The 25509-nt window shown below is 36.7% G+C and overlaps 1 protein-coding gene across 1 annotated transcript; it reads left to right on the top strand.

The window, feature by feature from the left end:
* Nucleotides 1-24487, top strand: DDX18 (DEAD-box helicase 18). The gene is made up of 14 exons (XM_001363188.5): nt 1-247; nt 2892-3089; nt 7318-7455; nt 9130-9265; nt 10009-10109; nt 10234-10433; nt 10530-10644; nt 11913-12052; nt 15767-15928; nt 16883-17035; nt 18096-18209; nt 21881-21937; nt 22195-22372; nt 23534-24487. Exons 1-14 carry the CDS (start codon nt 157-159, stop codon nt 23677-23679), a joined length of 1929 nt encoding a protein of 642 aa, XP_001363225.2. The 5' UTR covers nt 1-156; the 3' UTR covers nt 23680-24487.
* The last annotated feature ends 1022 nt before the right edge of the window (nt 24488-25509 follow it).

The following is a 25509-nucleotide window of genomic DNA, read 5'->3' as shown; positions in this document are numbered from 1 at the left end:
ATTCGGACTGCGGAACGAGAGGCCGAAACGTAACTTCCGGTTTCCGACGTGATTCCACGTGTGGGCCAAAAAGAGTCGGAAGAAGCTACAGCACCTGAAGACCACAGAAAAAAGGTATTAGGACAGCGGTAGAGAGGAACGAGGGCAGCCGGCAATATGTCGCACTTACCGATGAAGTTGCTGCGCAAGAAGATCGAGAAGCGCAATGAGAAGCTGCGTCAGAGGAACCAGCGGTTGAAGATGAAAGGTGAGGTGTGGAGAGAGAAGCCCGGGCCTCAGGGCTGCTATGGTGGCCACTTAGGCTCAGAGCGGGCGACCTGACTCGCGGGAGGCGCCCCGGGGGAGATCTCGGATGGATAGAAAGGCCTAGCTCCTTCCTTCTCCTTATTGTCGGCAGAGATTGTCGCTCTAGGGGAATGCGGGGTATTCTGAGTTGGGATACTAAGGGGGCCTGGCGTCCGACGCTGCCTTAAACCTCTCGTCCGGAATCTCCGGCAGCGATGGATCTCCACGTAGGGACTATGCTCGAAGCTCTTCTGAGAGCTTCCAGCTTTGAAGAGTCATCCATCCTTCACAGAATTCTTCCAGGGACAGAATTGCCACCTCCTCAGTCAACAAGCATTTTCTTAGCACCTACTATGTGTTAGGCACCGCGCTGAATTCTGGGGCAAATGGGAGGATGATCTCTGGGGGCTCCCAGTCTTAAGTGTGAAAACAAAAAACTTGTTTCATAATGGGAATTTTGTAGTTCCTTCTAATCCTGGACCAGATTACACCTGTAAGTTTATTTTAAGCAACAGTAGCCAGATAATCCCTGCCTGGACCCTGAGCTAGGGTTTCTATTTCATAAGTGAATTCCAGGGTCCCAGCTTAAAATGTTGGCCTGCCCAAAGCCAGCCTATCCATGTTAATTTCTCCCTGCTGTGAATACTTACCACATCTCTTCTCCTGTTGTATCATATTCTCAGATCAGCTTTGTATGTTTTGATCTTATGTAACTAGAAGCAGAGGGATTTTGGTTTTTGTTTCTTGGACCTCCTAGTAGTATGGAAGCCTTTTTAAGAATGATTTAAAATATAAAAAATTATAAGAGAAGCCAATAATGTTGATGTAAACATGGGTTTTATTTTATTATCCAAGGGCATGGACCCCTTAAGAACTCTTCCCATAAGATATTCTTAGGGATTTAATTTTATTTTTTTTTCTAGTTTTTATGCCTCCTTCAGCCTTTATGCATATCCTACATCCTCAGCCCTCAGTAATGTTGGCTATATAGCGCAGTATAGCAACAAGTACTTATTATTTACATGGAAAACATAAAGTAAGCTTATTTAGTATTTTTCTGTTTGGGGAAGAATATAAGTCTGGTTTATTAGAAAAGGTTCCAAAATGAGAATCAAAAGAAAGGTATTCTCATCTCAGTGCTGCTACTTGGTAGCTTTGAAATATTAAGCAAGTTATTTCTAACATAAGAGATCAAACTAAATGAGTTTTATTACACTCTATACGTCCAGGGGGGACTACTCATAGTGCCTTTGTTAGTTACATGTTCACACTATTGCTTTTGCTTACACTCTACTTTCTCAACCTGTCAGAAGCCTACTTTTCTTCCAAGGCCCATCCAACTGGCACGATTATGAAACCTTCTGCATATAATGTAAACTCAAAGTGATTATTGATACTTCTCATGTGGCAGTTATTCAGTTGTTTCATATGTGTCTTAAACTTCTTCCCATATTAGTCTGCAGGCAGGATCTTTGAATTCTTGATCATGTCAGCACCTACCAAACTTTTGTAGAAGTTCAGGAAATATTAGCGTATTCATTCAAATAGACATCCTTGACAGCAAGCAAATCCCTACTTTCTATTTTTGGTTCTACCAAAACAATGGAAAAGATTTTTGGAGTATCAGCTTTTGCATTCTTCCTAAGCTATGCCTGACTTCTAACAGAAAAGCTATATAAGAGTGGGCCAGACCTAACCCTTTATAATAGGGACCAAAGTGAGCTTTAGAATTATGCCTTGAAGATAGTATGTAGTCAGTAAATTTTGGTTGATAGATATAAGTTCATAGATTAGACTTTAAAGGGATCTTAGAGGAGATATTCTAGTTTTGCTGTTGTATTTTACATATGGGAAAACTCAGACACAGAAAAGCTAAATAATTTTGACTAAGGTCCGTGGGAAATAAGTTTCAGAGATGAAATGGTATACAAATTGTGATTTGAGTTGTGTAATGGTATGATCATTTTGGTTTCTTATTGGGATAGGGAAAAACATACAAATAATTGGGATTATAATAATAGTAAACAGATGAATGGGATCATCAGTTGATGATTTTATGAGAAAAACTAGGGGCTTTATGTAGTAATTATAGAACTGTCTTAACTGATTTTAGGAGAATTAGAACATAATCTGATGAATAAGTAGCTACATTATACCTATCAGTCAGATATTTATTGAGCTATAATTTCCGTATTGGGTCTGTATATGATTGTTTGTTTTTTTGTATTATTTTACCTGTTGATTGCCATGGTTATTCTTTTAGAATGTCAGTGGTTTTAACTCATCCCTTGTGGTACTCCTGCTAAAATATATGAGTAAGTTTTTATTAAAGAGCCTCTTAGTTATACTTCTGGTGACTGAATCAATGAGAGTTTCTTTATTTTTCTCTATTCTTTATCTGAAGAACGGATATCCCACTAGTCTCGAATTGTTATCAATTTAGTAAGAATGGTATGTGAATGCCATATAAAACACAAGTTAAAAAAATAAAGTACTGTGATTTTGGATAGCAATCACAGGTTAATTCTTTAGTAACTATGTTACCTAAAAACTATTGATTTGCAGAATTTTAAATTCAATGAGCTTTGTATTTTTTTTTCTGTCAGAGGCCTTAAAAGCCAATATTCCAGAAGTCCAAGATGAACATGGGTCACAAGAAGCAGTAGAAGAAATAAAAGAAGAAAAATCTCCCAGGAAATCTACAGTATTAATAGCCAGTGAAGAATCAACTGCACAGCTCCCTAATTCTGAATTGAAAAAGAAAAAGAAGAAGAAGAGGAAAATAACAACTGATGTGGAACCTGGTAAGTCCCCTCTTCCCCAGGTCTTTAGGGGCCATCTTAATTCTCCTTTTGACACTGGAACAATTCATTTGCCCAAATGACCAAAACTCCAAAGATTGACTGGGGAGCACGGTGAATTTTCCTGCCCATCAGAATTCCAATAGTTTCTTAAGTTTTTAGTGCTATGTCACCTCATCCATCATCATAGAAAATACCTTGTCAGAACCACCTGTTATAATCTCTCTCTCCTCGGAGAGATCATTTAGAGAGTTTAGTGGGTAATAGTCCCTAAACTTATCTACAGTGGTCATTGTAGAGTTCTTTGCTTTTGTATAATTATGTTTAACCTTTAAGAAAGAAACTTATGCCAAACATCAAATAAAACAGATGCAGCAATCTGGAAGAAAAGCTGACAATAAAAAGAGCATAGTTGAATTGTAGAAATAAGTTGTTTTTTTAAACCCTGATTGGACTGTATGTTCACCTAAATATTAGGGGGGAAATTTTCTTTCAGAGTGAAGTCATCCCAAACTATCTACGGAGCACTTCAGTCCACAATGATCTCTTCCCACACCAAACTCAGTAGTATTTATTATATTTGGCACATAATGGCAGGTACCATCTTGTGGCATTTTATTATTTGTTTTCATCTGTTTGTTTCCTCAACCAATTATAAATTACATCAGGGCAAGGAATGTGCCTTGTTACTTATGTTTTCCTCAAATCAATACTGCACATTGAATGATTACTCCTATTGTATACCAAGGTGACTGTTTTGAAACAGACATAGATGGTAACCTCTGAAGCCAAGAATGGTTATTTGTGAAGTGACCCTCAGCAAGTCAGTTGCCTAACCCTTAGTTTTGTCATCTATAAAATCAGGAAGTTCAACTTGATGGCTTATTAGATTTATATCAGCATTATGAGTTATGGAGAGAAGGGAAGATGGTTGGAGCAGCCTAGCAAGTAATAAGGACTCTGACTAAACATTAGAGACATTTGGAACTGATGGGCAGGGAAATTCCCCAGTAAGTCTGTGTCATAAAGTTTTTGTGCTTCTAACTTCAAAAGAGTTATCATAGCATTGCTAACACTAAAAACACCTGAAGTCACAGGAGAGCTTAACTTCCAACTCTTGGTGGACCACATGACTATACATTATGACAGTATCTTGAGTAGTTTAACTCATCCCTAAACTGAGACATATATTTAAATTAAAACTTCAAGGAATTGACATTTGATCTGAGTCTTGAAGGAAAGATTGGAATTTTCCCTTCTTCCCAAAGAAGTCTAGTTCCATTTAGAATATAAACTAAACTTTATCAAAAGTTTGTTTATTTTCTGTATTTTTTGCCACCTTAAGTAGTTGTGATTCAGAAATGCATAGAAAGTAGAAAAATGAGTAATCTGTTCTTGCTTTCTGAATACAAGGACACGCTATTTAAAAGGTTATTGCTAAGAAACTCACCTGTGTAGTCATATTATTCAAAGCAAAATGTGATTTCCAGGATAATTTTTTCATATTAATAAAACCTATTATTTGTGCATGTTGAAAAAAATTGCTTGAATAAACACAAATTCAATTCAGAGAGGGAAAGGATCAGACCATACAGTTTCAGTATAAACTGTGATCCTGTTTTTCTGGCACTGCAGAGAACATGGCAAAGGTTTGTGTGAGGAGTATCTTTTCAGGTGCTGAACCATTAAAATGAGAATTTTAGTCCTCTTGTTGCGATCTTTTCTTGGGAAAATGAAAGGTCAGGCAAAGAACATGCAGATGAGCTCGTGTTTCCATAGACTGATTCCATAGGTGATTGTGTTGGCCCTGTTTATGGCCAAAGTGACAGATTCAGAGTTAACAGAAAAGTGAAGGAGAGGAGGGAGCTTGGGAGCTCAGTGGCTTGAGAGCCTGGCCTAGAGATGGGAGGTCCTAGGTTCAAATGTGACCTCAGACACTTCCCAGCTGTGTGACCCTGGGCAAGTCACTTAACCCCCATTGCCTAGCCCTTACCACTCTTCTGCCTTGGAACCAATACACAGCATTGATCCCAAGATGGAAGATAAGGGTTTTAAAAAAAAATAATTGAAAAATAAAAGAATACCATGGCTATGCAAATAATACATGCAAATTATTTTCCTTAACATGCAATATGCTTAGGGGGCAGCTGGATAGCTCAGTGGATTGAGAGCCAGGCCTAGAGACAGGAGTTCTAGGTTCAAATCTGGCCTCAGACACTTCCCAGCTATGTGACCCTGGACAAGTCACTTAACCCCCATTACCTAGCCCTTACCACTCTTCTGCTTTGGAACCAATAGTGTTGATTCCAAGATGAAAGGGAAGGGTTTTTTATATTAAAAAAAAGAAGTGTCACTACTTTTTTAAACCTTGACAGTCACTTTCTAAGCTTCCCATTTTCTCACCTAAGGTCCTGTCAAGTTCCAATTTCATTTGTTTATGAGCCATTGAAAAATCAGAAGTTTGAGAAATGTAATGTTATCATCATTGATCCTTTTTGGAAGGTTCTTAATGTACTTTTTGTCTATATAAAAAAGATCTACCATCTCTTTTTTTTCCACTGGCAAGTAGATTTTTCCTCTAATTTTGGGGGGAAAAGTTTACAGACAATTTCAAATTTCATTTATATAGAAGGTAAAATCTGAGCTTATGTTGAGCAGTGAAAAGCAAAAGCAGCATATTTTAAAATTCATTATTATACCCAGAAAATTCAATATTACATGGAGGACTCTTGGAGCCATATAGTATAGTTTTTGTCCTCAACTTGCATTAGTTTTGTTCATGTGTGTAGAGGCCAAATTAATTTTTAAGCAATTCAATTAGGACTTTTTAGCTGACTGTATTATATAAATAAGTACTTAAGAACCATTTTCTGCATACCAAGGGGAATTAAATTAGGTCTTCTGTCTTGATCTGTTAAGCACCTACTATGTGTAGGCACTATGTTAGATACAAGAGACATAAATGCAAAGACTGAAAAAATATGTCCTTGCAAGGAGCTTTCTTTCTAATGGGGAAAACACTGGCACATAGTATAAATATTAGATAAATAAAAACAAATATATAAAGGTAGTTTTGAGGGAAAAGCAGTAGTAATTGGGGGAATCAGGAAAGACTTTATACAAAGGATGGTGTTTGAGCTTCATCCTAAAGAAAGAGGGCCTCTGAAGTGGAGGTAGAGGTATGGGGCTAAGAGATGGAATAGATTCAAGAAGCAGCCAGTCTGACTGGTTCATATTCTGTGAGAAGGAAAGTGATATCCAATGAGGTTAAAAAAAGATAGATTGGAGCCAACATATGTAGGACTTTAAAAGCTAACCAAGAGTTTATATTTTATTCTATAGGCAATAATAGGAAACTATTGGGGTCACTGAGTAGGGAGTTCACATGATCACATTTGCACTTAAGGAAAATTACTTTGGCAGCAATAACAGTGGCAGAGAAACCAATTCAGCTTTTATAGTTGTTTAGGTGAGATGATGAAGACATGAACTAAGTTAGTGTGCTTTGTACTCCCTATGCCTAGCAGTGCCTATTATAGAATAGGTACTTGATATAGATCTCTGATTGATTCAGAGTAGAAAAGATCACTTTATTCTCCTTGGTATCTTATACTTCAATGCTTAGAATATATATTTAACAAATTTTAGTTTAGAATAACGGAGAGGAAAGGGAGAAATGTTAGAAACAAAAAGACTTGGCTCCTGATTGAATACATGGGGTCAAGATGACAGTTGTCCAGGATAATACTGAGGGTATGAACTTGGGAGATTGGAAGCATGGTGGTGCTTTCAACAATCTTATGGGAGTTTGAAAACAAGGAGAGTTTGTGGGATCAAGAGAGGGGGATAATCAGTTTAGCTTAGGACATGTTGAGTCTGAGATATCTCTGGAACATCCAGTTTGAAATGTACATTGGATGATTGACATTCAAATGTAGGATAAAATTGAATATGAAAATAGACAGTGTTGTGAGAATTTAAAAGAAAGGGTGTGATTGACTTTCCTGGAAATAGTTTTGAAATCCCAATCACCCCATTTCCAGGAAAGTGATCTTATAAATTACTCTGAAATTTTAGCAAATTCATATCAGTGTTTTGAATTTTTGAAAATTATTTTCTAGATTTGCTACATGTCTTCTTACTGTGGGCCATAAGAGTGTATCTCATGATTTTTGTCTGTTTCAAGATTTCTGATTAGAATTGGGGTGGGATGGTGTTTTTCTTTAACCAGAAAACAAAAAGGCAAAAACCGAAGATAACCAAAAAGGATCTGATGATGAAGTTGCAAAAGATCCCAAAGTAAAAGAAAACACTGTAGAGGATCAGGAAGAGGATGTTGAAATGCCCAGCCTTCCTCATGGACTAACAGGTAATTTATACTACAGTTTCCTAATGTAAGCCCTATTTCCTTCTTATCTCTTTCCCTAACATGAGATAGATCCTTTGCTAATATAATTGGAGCCCAGTTGAGGGCATAGTAGAGTGCTGGACTTGGAATCAGCAAGGAGATCTGAGTTCAGATTCTGAATAAAGCTTACTAGCCTTGTGACCCTAAACAAATCACTTAGTTCAGCATTGGTAAACCTTTTTAAGATCAAGTGCTCAAATTGCACTTTCAAGCTTCCTGTGAGCCTTCTTCCCCATCCCATAACCCAGATAGGGGAGGGAAGAAGTGCTCACATTAGAGGTGCTGGGCAAGTGAACATTGTCCCCGAGAGCAGTGGAGAGGGAGAACAGAGCAGCCCCTCTGGCACACTGGGACACATGCTGTATCTTCACCAGCACAGACTTAGGACTTCTTTTCACTTTTTTCATCTGTAAAATGGAATGGAACCATCTACTTTTTCTGTTTCTTATGTAATGTTGAATGAGTTCTGCCCTTTTTTCTGTCTCTGGTTTCTTTTTTTTTTACCTTTACCTTCCCTCTTAGAGTCAATACTGTGTATTGGCTCCAAGGCAGAAGAGCAGTAAGGGTTAGGCAATGAGGGTTAAGTGACTTACCCAGGGTCACACAGCTGGGAAGTGTCTAAGGCCAGATTTGAACCTTGGACCTCCCATCTCTAGGCCTGACTCTCAATCAACTGAGCTACCCAGCTGCCCCCCCCCCCCCCCCCAACCCCGCCTCTGGTTTCTTAAACAATCAGAATGCCTTCAATAGGTCCTAGCATTTCTTTTCATCTTTTTAATTTGCAGAAATTTTTTTTTCAGTTGTCAAGCATTTTTTTTCTCCTTTCCCTCTGGGAGAATTTTTTCCCCCAGGGGAAAAAAAATTGTTGATTTTTGCATTGTTGTTTTATAGTCATTCACACCTTTATTTACAGTGTTTAAAAAGTATTATTTTTCTGGTTCTTTGCCACTACAAAAGAGCTGCTATGCCTATTTTAGCACTTTTTCATCTTTTTTAGCCTAGGAGTGGTATCACTGGGCTAAAGGTGGTACACTTTCAAACTGCTTTCCAAAATGTCAGTACCAACTCATACCTCCACCAAATAGTATTTCAGTGTGCCTGTTTACTCTCCTCCCCTTCAACATTTGTCTTTTTTCCTTTTTTATATACTTTGTCACTCTGGAACCCCAGATCCAGAAGCAATTTTCAGGACCCCTGTTATTCTGGCTTCTAGTTCCTAGTTCACTCCATCTGAGTGGCAATGCTACATGGTAAAAAAAAGGGACTAAATTTGGATTTGGATGACATGGGCATAAGTTGGGGTTCTACTGCTTATTAATCATGTGACCAGCAAAAGCTCCTGTAATTTCTGTGAATTTCTCTTTTCTCAGTTACAAAATGGAAATATAGTAAGGAAAGGACTTATATTTTATCACCCTGTTTTTAATCTTGATCTCTTGTGATTTCCCAACTTTTAACTTAAGATCTATTTATAGTTAGAATAGTAAGAATAATGATCAAATATGGCTTTATTTCAAAAGTTTTTTCTTAGTCTCTTCGTTTAATAAAACTAAAATCATCAACATATGAAGCTTTTAGTTAACCAGTATTGTTAATTTTAAAAATGTTTGCTAATGGTCAACTGTTTCTCTCTAGGATCCTTTGAGGATACTTCATTCACTTCACTTACTAATATGGTCAATGAAAACACTCTGAAGGCAATAGCAGAAATGGGCTTTACTAACATGACTGAGATTCAGCATAAAAGTATCAGACCACTTCTAGAAGGCAGGTAAAGTGAACTTTGTTATATATTATGAGGTGATACAGTAGAGATAACAGAAATCACAAAAACCCAAGTTCAAATTTGACCTACACTTACTAGCTATATGAGTATGTCACTTAACCTATATTTCACTTACTTCATCCTGTAATATGGGAATAATAATAGCACCTACCTCCCAAAATGGTTTAAGGTTAAAAATGAGATAATAGTTATGAAATGCATTCCAAACCAGAAAGTATTACATAAATGCTAGCTATTATCATTATCCTTATCACTAGGGCTATATGGTATCTTCATTTGCTGCAAGGTGAATTAAAGTACCTATGAGCCTTTTTTTTAACCCTTACCTTCTGTCTTAGAACCAATACCATGTATTGGTTTCAAGGCAAAAGAGCAGTAAAGGGCTAGGCAATGGGGGTTAAGTGACTTGTCCATGATCACACAGCTAGGAAGTGTCTGAGTAGAGATTTAAACCCCAGACCTCCCATCTCCAGGTCTGGCTCTTAATTCACTGAGCCACTTAGCTGCCCCCATACTTAGCATATGTATTTATATGATATTTTAATTTGTTTTCATGTAAAGCAGCAAAAGATGAGAATTAATGGTTACAGCTACTTAGGAAAAAGTAATAAATGTGTTACACTATAGATATATATTTAGTTTGGTTTGATTTTTTTCTAGAGTGGTATACATTTTTCATTCCAGCATTGTTAATAATCCAATATGTTCTTTTGTTTGTAAAATATTAGGGATATCCTAGCAGCTGCAAAAACGGGCAGTGGCAAAACCCTAGCATTCCTCATTCCTTCAATAGAGCTCATTGTTAAGTTAAAGTTCATGCCCAGGAATGGTAAGTTCTCAATTTCTTATTTATGTCTCTTTAAAAATATAACCTACTTTGGCTTTTGTTTTGATGTTGTTTGGTTTTGTCATTATGTTCTAAGAAGGGATTGGGTTTTTGGTGTATTTTTTAGGAACAGGAGTCCTTATCCTCTCACCTACTCGAGAGCTGGCTATGCAGACCTTTGGTGTGCTTAAGGAACTGATGACTCACCATGTGCATACCTATGGTTTGATCATGGGAGGTAGTAACAGGTCTGCAGAAGCACAGAAACTCGCAAATGGGATCAACATTATTGTGGCAACACCTGGCCGACTTCTGGACCATATGCAGGTAAATAAATATCAGTTTATTCTTTTTTCCCCTACCCCCTAAAAGACTAAACATGTAGGTTAATAGGCCTTTTCCTGCTTCTCCTTTATTTTATAGAATACCCCAGGATTTATGTTTAAAAACCTGCAATGTCTGGTTATTGATGAGGCTGACCGAATTCTTGAGGTTGGGTTTGAAGAAGAAATGAAACAGATCATCAAACTTTTGCCAAGTGAGTAGAATCTGCATAAAGTTTAGACATGCCTAGTGTGTCTGGGGTTATGTGTTACTTGTTGGAGGTGAGGAGTGATGTTGCTATTCAGAAAATCTTGTTATACTGAAACCATAACTCTGGATGGGGTTAAATCCTGAATTTAACTTCTCAATGAAGTGATGTGATTTTTTTTCCCCCAAAAATAATCATTGAAACCAAAGAAAAATTTTTTTAATGCTCTATCCTCTATTTGCTGGTCTTCATCAAAACGTGAAGCAATTACCTGGATGTAATAAATAGAAGGTACTTTATAAAGCTATCTCATAGACATCCAAAAAGTTGATATCTAAGATAAAAGGCATAAATCATATCTTTCCCTCTCTCATCATAATTATCTATACCTAATACTTCCTACATACTGAATTTATAAAACAAAGACCAAAATGCCAATAAAACTCTGGTATTGTTTTTTTTATAAAGGCTATGACCCATTTGTGAATTTAGAGTACTTCATTTTGAAGGAGGAATTTCTTTTGCTAATTCATAGTTAAATTGTAGCTTCATAATTTGAGTTTATTAGCTGATTCTAAAACAACAAATTGCTTTAAAAGTAGTATTTACCCATTTTAATAATTATATTGAGATTTTAGATAATAGATTTCAGAGTTGGAAGGGACCTTGTAAGCTGTCTAGTTCAGCCTCTCATTTTGCACATAAAGAAACTGAATCTCAGAGAATTTAATAGCAGGGTAGGGATTCAAAGCTAGCTCCAAATCTAGGGCCTTTTGAACTGTTCCTCATTGATACTTTGTTTTGTCTGGGAGAAGTGAAATCTAAATTATTTTTGTCCCAAAGTCAAATAACAAAATTAATTGAAGAGCAAAGAGCTGAACCTGAGTCCCCAACTCAGTACTATGCTGAGCTTTGCTCTCTGCTTAATTGAGGCTTATACATTTGAGAGGTGTTAAAATTTGGCAGTTCAGTCAAAAAACAAAAGCAGTGACAAATGTCCAGCTTGCCAAAAGTGTGAAGGACAGAAAACAGAAATAAGGCTATAAATGTGAAGGATAATAAAGGTTTTCATTAATGTGACATGCCATGCATGAACTTTTTGTTTGAATGGGGTTTTTTTTGCATGTGTAGAGAAAAATGGATAGATTGAGCAAGCATACTAAGTTTTATAAGATAGTTCTTAAAATATTTTCTTAAGGGAAAGTTTCATCTTCTATTTAGTGGCAGGTGAGGAGTGATTAGAAACTGACATTTTTATACCATGTTTATTGCAGAACGCAGACAAACAATGCTCTTTTCTGCCACACAAACTCGTAAGGTAGAAGATCTGGCAAAGATTTCCCTTAAAAAGGAACCATTATATGTTGGTGTTGATGATGATAAAGATACTGCAACAGTAGATGGTCTTGAACAGGTAAGTTTTGTCTATATTTTTTAACACATACAAAAAAGAAAGAAAGACATTCTCTTGATTTCGAGACTTTCATTCTTATAAAGAAAAAATTGTATTGAATAAGGAAGTGGTGACTTGGAAAAGGCATTTTGACCTGGGACCAAAGGATGGATTATTACATAGTAAAACTAAAACTCATGAACCTCAGAGTATATCAGTCCAACCTTTGCAGATAAAGAACCTGAAATCCAGGGAGGGCAAGCAAATTTTCCACAGTCACACAAGTGCTAATCATCGAAAATAAGATTTGGACCCAAATCTACTTACTCCTGAGCCAATACTCTTCAGCTGTACCCTACAATGGAGAGTTGATACATAGGAAGGTCAATTGATACATTCTTTTCATCCAGAAGCAATGGTTCTATTACTATTGATTTGATTAATGTACCCAGATCAAGAGGTGAGAAAGGCAGAGAGAGGGGGATACACAGTCAGTGGCAAGCAAGTAGTCTGGTGGCTGGGGCAGATATCAATAGGCTAATTTGAACTTCACTCAGTCACCAGGGTAACTGGACCATCAGGAAGAAGTTTCAAAAACTAGGGGATTAATTTGCACAGGAGAGTTACCAAGATAATGATATCTGTAGTACATATATCATTGAGTAGTTGTGAAGCCCAAATAAGAAAATGGCATGGAGCCATTTGTAAATTTTAAAACACAAGATAAATGTTCATCTCCTGACAGTGTTTTGCCCATACTGATATTTTTTAATGGTTCATTCATTTTTTTCTGCTTATCACAAAATTTATTTGCACTAGTTGTTTTGTCTTTTTTTGTTTATTATCTTAGTATTTACACAAGTTGATAGCTTTTACTCAGCAATTACAATCTTGTGATCCCTTCGTGGGGATTAATATAATAGAATTTAGAGCAGGAACCTTTGAGATAATCTAATCCAACCTCTCTGTACAAATGAGGGAACTAGAGACCACAGTTTAAGTGCTATATCCTCAGTCTCTTAGATGTACACGTTCAGTTAGGATGTGCAGTTGGAAAGGAAATCAACAGATTCTTCATTGGGCCTGCTAGCATTGGGTTATAGACGCTGGTAAATACCAAAGAAGTAAATTTTATATGAGAGCTCCTAGAAGAGTTCACATTCCCCATAGAGAAACATGTATAATATCCTTAAATCAACTAAAATATTAAGTGCAAATATGTGGTGTGTATGACAGAAGAACTAGAGGTATTCAGAAAAAGACTACTCAGATTGGCTAACATGACAGCAAAAGAAAGTAATGAATGTTGGAGGGGATGTGGCAAAATTGGGACATTAATGCATTGCTGGTAGAGGTGTGAATTGATCCAACCATTCTGGAGGGCAATTTGGAACTATGCCCAAAGGACAATAAAAGACTGTCTGCCCTTTGATCCAGCCATAGAACTGCTGGGTTTGTCCCCTAAAGAGATAATAAGGGAAATGACTTGTACAGGAATGTTCAAAGCTGCACTCTTTGTGGTGGCAAAAAATTGGAAAATGAGGGGATGCCCTTCAATTGGGGAATGGCTGAACAAATTGTGGTATATGTTGGTGATGGAATACTGTTGTGCTCAAAGGAACAATGAACTGGAGGAATTCCATGTGAACTGGAACAACCTCCAGGAATTGAAGCAGAGTGAGAGTAGCAGAACCAGGAAAACATTGTACACAGAGACTGATACACTGTGGTACAATCCAATGTAATGGACTCCTCTATTAGTAGCAGTGTAATGATCCAGAACAATTTGAAGGAATTTATGAGAAAGAACACTATCCACATTCAGAGGAAAAACTTTGGGAATAGAAACACAGAGGAAAAGCAACTGCTTGATCACATGGGTCGATGGGGATATGATTGGGGATATAAATGATCATCCTAGCGAAAACATCAATAATATGGAAATAGGTTTTGATCAAGGACAGATGTAAAACCTAGTAGAATTGCACGCCGGCTACAGGAAAGGTGGGAGGAGGGGAAGGAAAGAAAATGATTTTTGTAACCAGGGGAAAATATTCTAAATTGACTCATTAAATAAAATTTAAAAAAAAATAAAGCTATATTAGTGTGGCCTGAAACAATTGGAGAAGGCTGCATAAGGTGGAGGGGACCTCATGTTAATCATTGACCACTTTTGATTTATGAACTCCATTGAACCACTTTAAAAAATAATGAATGTTTAAGTGCCTATAATAAAATGCATAGATTACAAAAGAAACCAATTATTAAAATATACTTGTCAGAAATGTTAAATATTTTCAAGAACCTACACCTTCTGGGGGCAGCTGGGTGGCTCAGTGGATTGAAAGCCAGGCCTAGAGATGGGAGGTCCACGGTTCAAATTTGACCTCAGACACTTCCCAGCAGTGTGACCCTGGGCAAGTCATTTAACCCCCATTGCCTAGCCCTTACCACTCTTCTGCCTTGGAGCCAATACACAGTATTGACTCTAAGAGGAAAGGTAAGAGTTTTAAAACAACAACAACAACCTACACCTAAGACTCCCTCACTTAATCCTTGACATATGGAGAAACACTTAAGTACATTAGGGGTTGGGGGGCAAGTTGTGGCACAAGGTGTCATGGCAAAAAAGGAAGAAAGTTTGGCCAAGCAAGTGTGAGAAATGGTGTAAGTGGAGGTGTTGGTGAGTGGGTGTTGACAAATAGTGATTAATAAACTTTGACAAGTCTTGAATGCTAAATAAAAGCATAAAGACCTACCATTTATGAGTATTAGATATATGTGATGAAAGCTATAAATTTGAAAGAGTTAGGTAGAATAAATGCAAGGCAGAAAGTCAGAAATCAATTCAACCATCTATGTGAAAATTGTAATCCAAGTATAAGGTGCTAGGGGTCCAGGTTAAATTGTCTTTTGGTTAAATAAGATTTCTGATTAACACCCTTCAGATTGAAAACCACTAATCTTTTATACCTTATTATTTAATTTTTGAAGATTTTAATGTCTTGTACTCATAAAGTGAACATCAGTTCCCTGTACATATATATAAGCTTTTTTCCGTTCTCAAGTTGGCTTTCTTATCATTTGCCTTTTTCTTCTAAAAATGGAATGTAGTAATAAAGAAAAATCCCTGTTAATTGAGGTTTTGATATAGTACAGTTTCTGCATTCCATCTTGAATTGGGACCAAAACATAGATGAGTAACCTTTTTTAAAAATATCACCGGTATAAGTAAAGTATATAGTGGTTACAATAGGAAATTATGTGTAGTTAGAGAATACTTAAAATTCTGACTGAGATTTAAAGGTCACTCTAAGAGGTTATTTTGGGAAATCATTGTTACTACTAAAGTAATACTCTTCCCTAAGTGTGGGGTGTAAAAATCAGTATATTGGGGTGTGTTACTAGTACTCTCATTCCAGTGGTTAAAATCCAGCGATGTGGAAGTAGGTGTCTGAAAATAGTCCTTATCTTTGAATAGTTTTGTGTTCTTTTTGTGATCACTGTTTTCTTAATTGAAGCCATAAGGCTAACCTTTACTCAAAGGACTGGAATTTAAGAATATCCCCCAAACAACCAAGCTCTTGTCAGTTTACTTGGTGCATTTTTTTTATCCATAATAAAAACAAAGGAAATAGGTTAACTTTTTTCAAGTATAATTATCATAAAGTTTTTGTGAGTTGCCACCCCTGATTTGTGTTACAGTATGTAATTGTTCACTTGAATCATTTTTAGGGATATGTTGTTTGTCCATCTGAGAAAAGATTCCTTCTACTCTTTACATTCCTCAAGAAGAACCGGAAGAAGAAACTGATGGTATTTTTTTCTTCATGTATGTCAGTGAAATATCACTATGAGCTTCTGAACTACATTGATTTACCTGTCATGGCCATTCATGTAAGTGTTTTGTTTAGTACTATTTTTGTCCTTTTAAAAAGAATCTTAAATATGTGATGAATATATGAGCTAACAGTTCAGTCAGATGTTCACAACCCAATCTATGGACTTATATTTTTAAAGTCAGTTAAGAAACAGTTATCAGCTCATAGTCAAAGTCTATGCTGTTTGTTCCTGGCAGTACAAAGGGATATGAGGCACAACCCCTGCCTTGATGTAGAGAGCATAACTTGATACAACACAGCATGTAAATGCGAAATTAATGTAATAGGCCATGAGGCGTGTATTATTTCTGATGTAAGGAATGTGAGTGGGGACTAAGGAAAATTTCAGTGATGAGGTGGAACTTGAGCTGAGCCTTCAGGGATAAAAAGCAGATCTGGGAATCACATCATATGTTTGGGAAAGTGGGATTAAACTGGTTTGGCTTACAGAGACAGTTTTACCAAAGATAATAATAGAAGGTTAGAAAGGGAAATTGGGGCCATATTGTGGAGGGTATTAGATTCCAGATTAAAGGAATTTGTTTAGAAGGAAAAAGATCACTATGAGATGCATGGGAATCTTATCCACTGGGGGTAACAGGACCCCACTATCTTTTAAGTAAACCTTGAGTGTTTTGATTTTATATGCTTTTGCTTTGAGTCACTGTTTCCATAACTTTAACAGTAAAAAAGTATGTTTTGAGGACTCTGAGATCCTAAGGGAAGGGTTAAGTATTATATGGTGATTTGTCCCATTATTCTCCATTTCCATGTAATCTGGTGCCTTTTTCTGTGTCTTGGAGTTTTGTTTGAATATTATAAAATAATTCTAACTTAAGGCACCACCACCCTTTCTTTTTTAGATTTGATTCATCCTCTGAGCAAAGCCACTACCCTCAGAAGCAATTACAATTTAACTGCTCAAGATGTGAAAGACTTGGCTCAAAATTGTATTTTTATTTTAATCTAGGGTAAGCAGAAGCAAAATAAGCGGACAACTACATTCTTTCAGTTCTGCAATGCAGATTCTGGGATTTTGCTGTGTACAGATGTGGCTGCCAGAGGGCTAGATATTCCTGAAGTAGATTGGATTGTCCAGTATGACCCTCCAGATGATCCAAAGGTAACTATCCTTTCTTTTCCAAATACTATCTTACATGGAGGATCACTTCCACACATTTTAAGTATACTAATTAAGTTTTCTGAATTATTTTTTCTTCCTTTCTTTGTTATAGGGATGACTTTGGGGAATGGGAGGAGAGATATATTTGGAATGAAAGATATACAGTATCAATAAAAATAAGATATTTTTTACAAATAATATCCTTAAAAATTCTAGTGTCCACTTTAGCTGGAAGTGACTGCATTTCATAGCAAATATCTTTTCCTCCAAGGTTTTCTGATCAGTGTTTAACAGTAAAGTAAATCCCCGGTGTTAGATTTGTGCTGATGTTTCTGGGGGGGGGAAAAAGGAAAATAAAAACACCAGCTTCTAATTTCATTGTTCCCAGAGAAGCAATAGTTTGGCACCATGGAAAGTGCATTAAGAAGAAACAAAAACTTAAGATGATACAAAAAAACACTGCACTTTATATAATTGCTAGAGATCGATGGAATGTAATTATATGGCATGTTAAATGTGACAAATTGATGTCAAGCAAGTTTTAAAAGGCAACATGCTATAGTAGATGAAAGAAGCAACCTCAGAAACTAGACAAGGTACTTAGTCTCATAGTGCCTCAGGCATCTCTGCCAGACTGGAATTTTCACAGTCACCAGTCAGCATTGATAGAGAGTTTTTTCACTAAAAATCTTCCTACTCCTAGGAAATCACAAACTGTAACTTTAAGAAAACCCAAAATGTTTTATTTTTCTAAACCATCATGTCATTTGTACCTTCTTAAAGCTTACATTGTCTTCGTGTCTTTTGTCTTGGTATTTGCATTATATTTTTTGCTTTAAACAGTACATTGAAAGAAGGTAACTGTTACTGACTTTATGCTTAAAGTAGTTATTCTAAATATTTCATACAAAAAATGAAATTGAGAAGAAATGTGTCACCTATAAAAAGAACAGGGCAGATGATGTACCACCATTAAAAAATATTTGGGAATGAAGATATAGTGCCAGCATATCTCTGCAATGGACCACATTTTAACTCACATTTCCTTTTCCCATTTAAGGAATATATTCATCGTGTAGGTAGAACAGCCAGAGGCATAAATGGAAGAGGTCATGCTTTGCTTATTTTACGACCAGAAGAGTTAGGTTTTCTTCGTTACCTGAAGCAAGCCAAGGTAAGGAATCATATTTAGAAATGATCCTAACTGCACTTCTGCCTTGGAACCAATATACAATATCCATTCTAAAGGTGTTTTTTGTTTTTTTTAATGACAAGATTTTAGCAATTAATGTGATAAACTTGGATAAGGAGAGAGAAGATTCAACAATGATATGAAGGTTACCAGTCTGATGGCTAGTGGAGTCAGGTGGTGCCTTCAGAAACAGGAGGTTTTAGAAAGGGATTGAGGGGTAAGGCAGAAAATGATGAGTCAGTTGCATTCAAAATGAAAACAAGACATCCTACAAGTAAATGGTAATGGAGGATTAGAGTTCAAAAGCAAAATTGGAGCCAGACTATACCAAATTCAGTGTATTTGCATAGAGATTATAACAACCTACAATGAGAGATGAGATCACCTAGGAAGAAAATGTAAAGAAGAAAAAAGAGCCCAAGACATAGCCAACAAGGTAAGAGGCAGGAGATAATCAGAATGTTGTTCTTTCTAGATGGTAGGAAAAGAGCCAAGTAGATCAGAAAAGGTAGAAAATTAAAAAGAAAGAATGATCACTGAGGTAAACTCCTTGAAGAAATAAGAGGATAGTATAAAAAAACATATATAAGTTGTTGGCTTTGGAAAAGAGAAAATCCAACTATTCCTCAGAGTTTGGAGTGAAGGGTTGAAGACAAATGAAGGGAGGGAGGGTTTTTGAGGTGTTGCATAACAGAAACCTAAGGAAATTCATGACTAATGATTACCTTGATTTTCTTCCTGGGGCAAAGGGGCATTGGAATAGCTGATGAGAGCAGGATTTTAGCCAGTGGAGGAGTTATAGGATTGCTTTGTAGCATGATCCCTGGTATCAGTCTACACAATTGCTTTCCCCAAAAGAGAAGTTTCTAAGTGATATCAGCAGTGGGAGATCTGGAAGCAGCAATTGGGGAGCAATAATGATGGCTCTCCCTGGGATAAATGGTAGGACTATGACAGAACTAGCAGCCCTGGAAAGGATGGCCAAGGATGAGATATCTTCTAGGGATTCCCAGATTTTCATGAAAGGAAAATCAAATTAATTAGTTCAACAAGCACTTATTAAGCACCTCATATGTGCCAGGGACTGATAGACACTATATAGAGAACAAAACAAAACAAAAAAACAGAACTTCTCATAGGACTTACTTTCTGTTGGGGAAAATAACATGTACACATAAAAGTAAACATATACAAATAATTCTACAAAATGTAATGGAGGGGGAGAAATGGAATCCCCCACCCCTTAATTCAAGACTAGAGTGTGGTAGAGATGGAATGGAGCTAAAAGGTGGAGAGAGGAGATAGATTGTGTTTCTTCCCCCTCTTTCCCTAATAAAACCCACACAGGCTGCCTTCAGATTCACAGACTATAATTTCTTCAGAGATTGGGTAGCATAAGTAAGATTGTGGGATAAGGTAATGGGAAAGTGGGAAATAGGAAGCTTCTAAGGATTAACCCCTTTTCCCCAAATCCTGCAGGGTCAGGCTTTGCCTGGCTGACCCTCTGGGGTCAATTGTGAGAGCTGTCCTGACTTCTAACTGTCCTAGTTATGATATGAAGTTCAGGGTCTGCTTTAGAGGAATAGAGAGGAAATCTTCCTGGGGTGGATAGCTTTATATCAAAGTCCTATCCACTCCTGTTGTCTCCCAATGGATTCACAGAAGGATGATCAAGACTCAGAGGTTCTCTCAGCCCTACCCCTCTAGGGCTTCCCAAAAGAGAAGTGAGTTAACTGCTTGGATCTTCTTACTTCTTTTCCTTCTCCGGAATTCTCCGTCCTTCCTGCCCTTTCTCTCCCCCCCACCCCCACCCCCCCCTCTTGATTTGGTCTTCCAGCATGATGAATCTGCTTTCTTCTCTTACATGGAACTTATTTTCTGTTGGGGAGAATAACATGTACACATAAAAGTAAACATACAAATAATTCCACAAAGGATGAAAAGAAATCAATCAAAAATAGAAAAAGTTTCAGAGTATAGTGAAAGGGACAATGGATTGCTGGCAATGAGATAAAAGTACAAGAAGAGATGATGGGAGGGTATATCTTAGACTTTAATCTCTGGATCACAGGGATTAAGTGAACAGGAGGTGGGAATTTGCCTTTGATAGATTAAGAGAATTTGCAGTTGATTTAGTCACTCAGAGAAGGGGATAGAAGGTTCTAGCATAGCATACTAGATAAATGGTCAGTAAGAGCCATGGAGAAAGTGGACAATAGTGCATCCATGGTAATTATGATCCTTACCTACTTGGGCCTTTGGAATTAACAACTTTTAACACATTTTCTGACATTATAAGATCCAAATTGTCTTCCTCCTTCCCTTCTCCCTTCCCTGAGATAGTAAGCAATTTGATTTGGGGTATATGTGTAAACTGGGCTTCTGATGAAGACAGAGTTTGAGCTCATTTTTCTAGAGGGTAGTGATGAGTTGCGAGAGGATCAAGCAGGCTGTGTCTGTACAGGTGGTAGAGGCATCTAGTAGGACCCTGTCTCAAGCCTGGTCCTTCAGAGGGAATTGGGGCAACACAGCGCTAACCTATGGTGATGGCATATTTATGTGACTAGAAATCAAAACAGATCTTTGTAGAGCACCATGTAAAACCTTTTAAGCTCAGACTGGTATTGTAATATAACATGTTTTCATTTCTTTTTCAAAACTGTCCAGTGTTTTTTAGTTTTCCTATTTCACCAAAATCTTTAGTTCCATCTATAATACATTTCTTTACCACATTCCAGTTGGCAAGCCCGAGATAAAACATACACAAAGCAACTTTGTGCTAAGTGCAGAGAGATGTTGATTTTAACAATGTTTCAATAATAAAGGTGGGGAGGTGCAGGTTCCTAATAAAAGAAGTTATTAAACTCAGTTATGTGTAAGGTTGTGCTAGTTAACATCACAGAGAGATCATCCAGTGCAAGTCTTGTCCTCCAGGCAAGAGCTTATTATCACCACCATGTTAGGAGTGGTGCTGACTGCTACTTCCTCATCAAATGTTGGGACATAAGCCTACACTAGATTAGTTATGTGTTGTCATAGAAGTTTATCCAATTTCATCTCTTCGCTAGCTTGAGCTACAGGAAGGTCATTACTCCTGTGGCTCAGACCAGCTGCCCAGTGCCACTTCTGTTTTCCCTCTGTATTGGAAGACATTGTGTCTCAGGTCCCCCAGAAAGAATTTGACTGGGTTCTGGTCAAGATTGAAGTGTTCTCAACTCAGAGCAATAAGCAAATGCTTCAGTGTAGTTGGGAGCACTAGTTATAGAAGAGTCTCCAAAAGAGAATTTAGTTTAGACCAAATTACCTGTTAGAAGAATTTGGCAAAATTGAGCCTGTAATCATATACACACAATCTCCTCATGTTCTTGTTCTCTGCATCTTTTCTTTCCTTACCTTTCATAGGAGCCCAGAAGAACAAGTGTTCTTTTCCTAGAAATTGGCATTATATAGTTGAAAGAATGCCACTAGCTAGAAGGCATTGAGTAAATACTTCCTTTCTCTGTGCCTCATTTTCCTCATGTATCCAATGAAAGAAGAGAGATGGGATAGACTAGTGTTTGCAACTGCACTGAAACATACCAATGTTGCTCACAATATCTTAAACTTGGCTTTTTGGTTTACTGGTTACTGACTTTTTTTCTCCCTCTTTCTAGGTACCATTAAGTGAATTTGAATTTTCCTGGTCAAAAATTTCTGACATTCAGGCTCAGGTATTTAATTTTTAAATAAATATTGTTTTTATGCCCAGTTCCCAATATTCAAAGGATTTCCATCTTCTGCTTTGAATTTTTCTTTAAAAACCTTTGATCTTTGGTTATAACATGTTTGAAAGGCCTTTGGATCCTTAGAGTTATTTGACAAATTGGAATGGATGAAAGTTGAACAAGATGGTGTTATTGTAGTTTGTGCACTTAAGAAAAGTAGCATTCTGGTATATTACAAAATGTTTTGCTTCTTTAAATTTCAGTTGGAAAAACTAATTGAGAAGAACTACTTCCTTCATAAATCAGCACAGGAGGCATATAAATCCTATGTTCGAGCATATGATTCCCATTCTCTGAAGCAAATCTACAATGTTAACAGCTTAAATTTGCCTCTAGTTGCTTTATCATTTGGTTTCAAAGTGCCTCCATTTGTTGACCTGAGTATCCTTTGCTGTATTTTCATATCATTACCTTGAAATCGTGGGGGAGTTTTTGCATGAAATTCTCTTAGGCTCAACTGGCAAATTCATGTGTTTTGGTCCTAATAGTTGGATTTGGGTGCTCTCTAGGTGAGTATAAAACCACGAGGTTGGTTGTTGTTGGGTTTTTTCTGCATAGTGGATTTATACTGCTGAGTAGTGATGTCCTGTGCTACACACATGGGAAGTATAACTTAAGGGAGATTATGCAACATTGAGGGATTTTGACACAAGATAAATGACAGAGTACATCTTCCAGCTGCTCTCTGAATGTAGCTCTTTATCATTAAGTTTGTGGAAGAAGGGACTATAGAACACCAAAATAAGTTAAGATAGCACAAGTGAGCATTTTGTAGTGCTTATTATGATAAGGAAAGGGGGGGGGTTGTATTATTTTATTACATATTATATTATACTGTATTATTATATTACTATAGCAGATAATTAGTGAAATGATTAATATTTGTGTGTATCAACCTACTTGGACCGTGTCAATCTCATCTAGCTCAGATGAAGATAACAATATAACATACTTTTGGTGCAATGGGGGAAAATGGTACATGGGAAGAACTGCTTCTCTATATGACTAAGTGTCCCTGAATTAATCCCCTACCAGAAATGGAAACAACCACCCACTTGCAAATTGAGCTATTTAAATATATGTCAACACACTTTAGCTGTTTACCCCAAGACTGGTTTTACCAATAAATTTTAGTATGTAGTGGAAATGTCAGTAAGTGGGTTCAAAGGTACAAGTTATCATTAGCGTGCTATTATGCAGTCTTGAACACGTCTCATCATTTTCTGCAAATTATTTGTATTCATTTTGTCATATTCAGAGCTGAAGAAGTAGCATGGCATAGTTGAATAAACAATAAACTCGAAGTCAAGAACCCTGTTTATAATACTGGTTGTGCTACTTATCTCTTATGCGGCTAAGTACATCCCTTAACTTCTGCACCTGATTCAGAGGCTGTGTTAAATTATTCATAGCACCTCTTCCATACTGAAATCCTATAAAGTCATAGTTTGAGGCAACTGGTTACTATTATTCCCTCTGTAAATTTAGATTGGAAATTATGTCCTTTTCTATTGTCTGTTTTCCTTAACATTCACTTTTCAGATCTGAACAGCAGCCAAGGGAAGAGAATGCAAAAAAGAGGTGGTGGTGGTGGTTTTGGCTACCAGAAGCCTAAGAATGTCCACAAGTCTAAAATCTTTAAGCACATTAGCAAAAAGAAATCTGATGGCAGGCAATTCTCTCACTAAAGCAGTTACTTCTAATCTTAAAATAACTTCATCCTCAGATAAAGACTTGTCTTCACTATACTAACCATGGAATATTACAATCTTCAAGATTTGGATTATGATCTAATTTACAATACTCAAGTGCAGTGGCTTGAGCAAATTTTTAACAGTAAGATGAAGCTAAGTTTGCCTTGGCTTCTAAAAGGCAAAGGAGATTTCTTTTTCGGTGGATATGACATGTGGAATGTTAATGTAAATTCTATTTTTTCAAAGAATTCCTATTTTCAAATTATGAACAATTCTGTATCTTTTGAGAGCATTTGTCTTGATTTTATATCCAGTCATTCCTTACCAACGTCTTTGGAGAACTCTGTGACTGAGATTGCAATATTAATGTCCTCATAATGTAGTCAGCAACATGAGAGCCTCCTTAGCTAGCTGTACCAATATCAGCCCATTATTCTGCTTGTTTCTTGAATGATAAAAATGATCTATTTTTTTTAATTGTCTGCAAATTTAAAAGAATGATTTTGGATTTGTAGTGAGAGGACCAAGATTCAAATCCAGACTACTTCTCTGCAACCTGTGTCTATGTCTCAGTTTCCTTACCTGTAAAATGAAGGGCTTGTACTAGGTGACCTCCAAGGTCCCTTCTAGCTCAAAACTTAGGATCTTATAGAAAATTATCAACAAACTCCAAAATGTTAAGACTGTTGTACTTATTACCATAGTACTGGATTAAATGCCATCTATAATGTGTCTGTTTCTTTCCATTGCAATCTAAGTCTCTGGTATTGTATGAAAATAAAATATATGGCCCACAAACAAATCATCATAGGGTTTATTCCAGGGCTTAAACTGGGGTGTTCTCTGAGCAATTACTCTAAATTACCTCTAAATATATGGAGAACTAGACTCAAAATGCTCCTCATAGTCTTATTGACCCTGAGCAAGTGATATGACTTCTCTGAACTTTAGTTCCTTATCTATAAATAATAGCATCTACCTTTCGAGCTTATGTGAGGAACAAATATAAAGTATTTTGAGAACCTTAAGATGCTATATAAATGTTAGCTATGAATAATGTTTCTTTTTAACTAAGCCTTATTTGTAACAGCTTTCAGTGTTGCATCATTCCATCAAAGATACTAATTACAAATCTTGTGAATTCTAGCAAGATCAGCACACATATTGAAAAGTAAGGTCAAAGAGAACCAGAAACAGTAAATGCTTATCATTTGGGAAATGCCTAAACAAATTGTATTAAATTAATATAATGAATATTACTGCACCATAAGAAATGACCAATATGAAAACCTCAGAGAAACGTGATGGAAGGCTTATATAAACTGGTCCTAAGAAGCAGAACAAGGGAAGCAAAATGTATGACCACAACATGGAAAAAGAAAAAGAATACTATAATTATACGGACTTACAGAGGCAGAGTGTTAGGGAATATACAGTAATGGTGCATAGATTGGTGTTTGGTTTCAGTTTTTTTGGCTGAAAGGATTATTTTAAAATAGAGGATATAAAAAGATTTCAATAAAAGTAAAATAAAAGCAAGGACACTCATTAATGGGCTCAAAACCATTATATGCTAAATTATAAATATTAAGTACTGTCAAAAAATTACCTCTCCCAGAAATATAAAAGTTCAAATGAATGGGGGGGGGGGGGTGAAAAATAAGGGAACTTAAAACATCAAGCATAAAGAATTTGGAGGAAAAGTAGAGGTCAAATATATTAATATTTAATGGATTTTTTCCCCACTGAATCTATTTTTTGTGGGTCAGACAATAGTTTATGTCAACTCATGGCACCTTTCTTGAACAGAAAATAAAATCTTGC

Source organism: Monodelphis domestica, chromosome 4, assembly GCF_027887165.1.
Source record: "Monodelphis domestica isolate mMonDom1 chromosome 4, mMonDom1.pri, whole genome shotgun sequence".
In the NCBI taxonomy this organism is placed as follows: Eukaryota; Metazoa; Chordata; class Mammalia; order Didelphimorphia; family Didelphidae; genus Monodelphis; species Monodelphis domestica.
The sequence above is the reverse complement of the archived record's forward strand: the minus strand, read 5'-3'. Positions and strand labels throughout refer to the sequence as shown.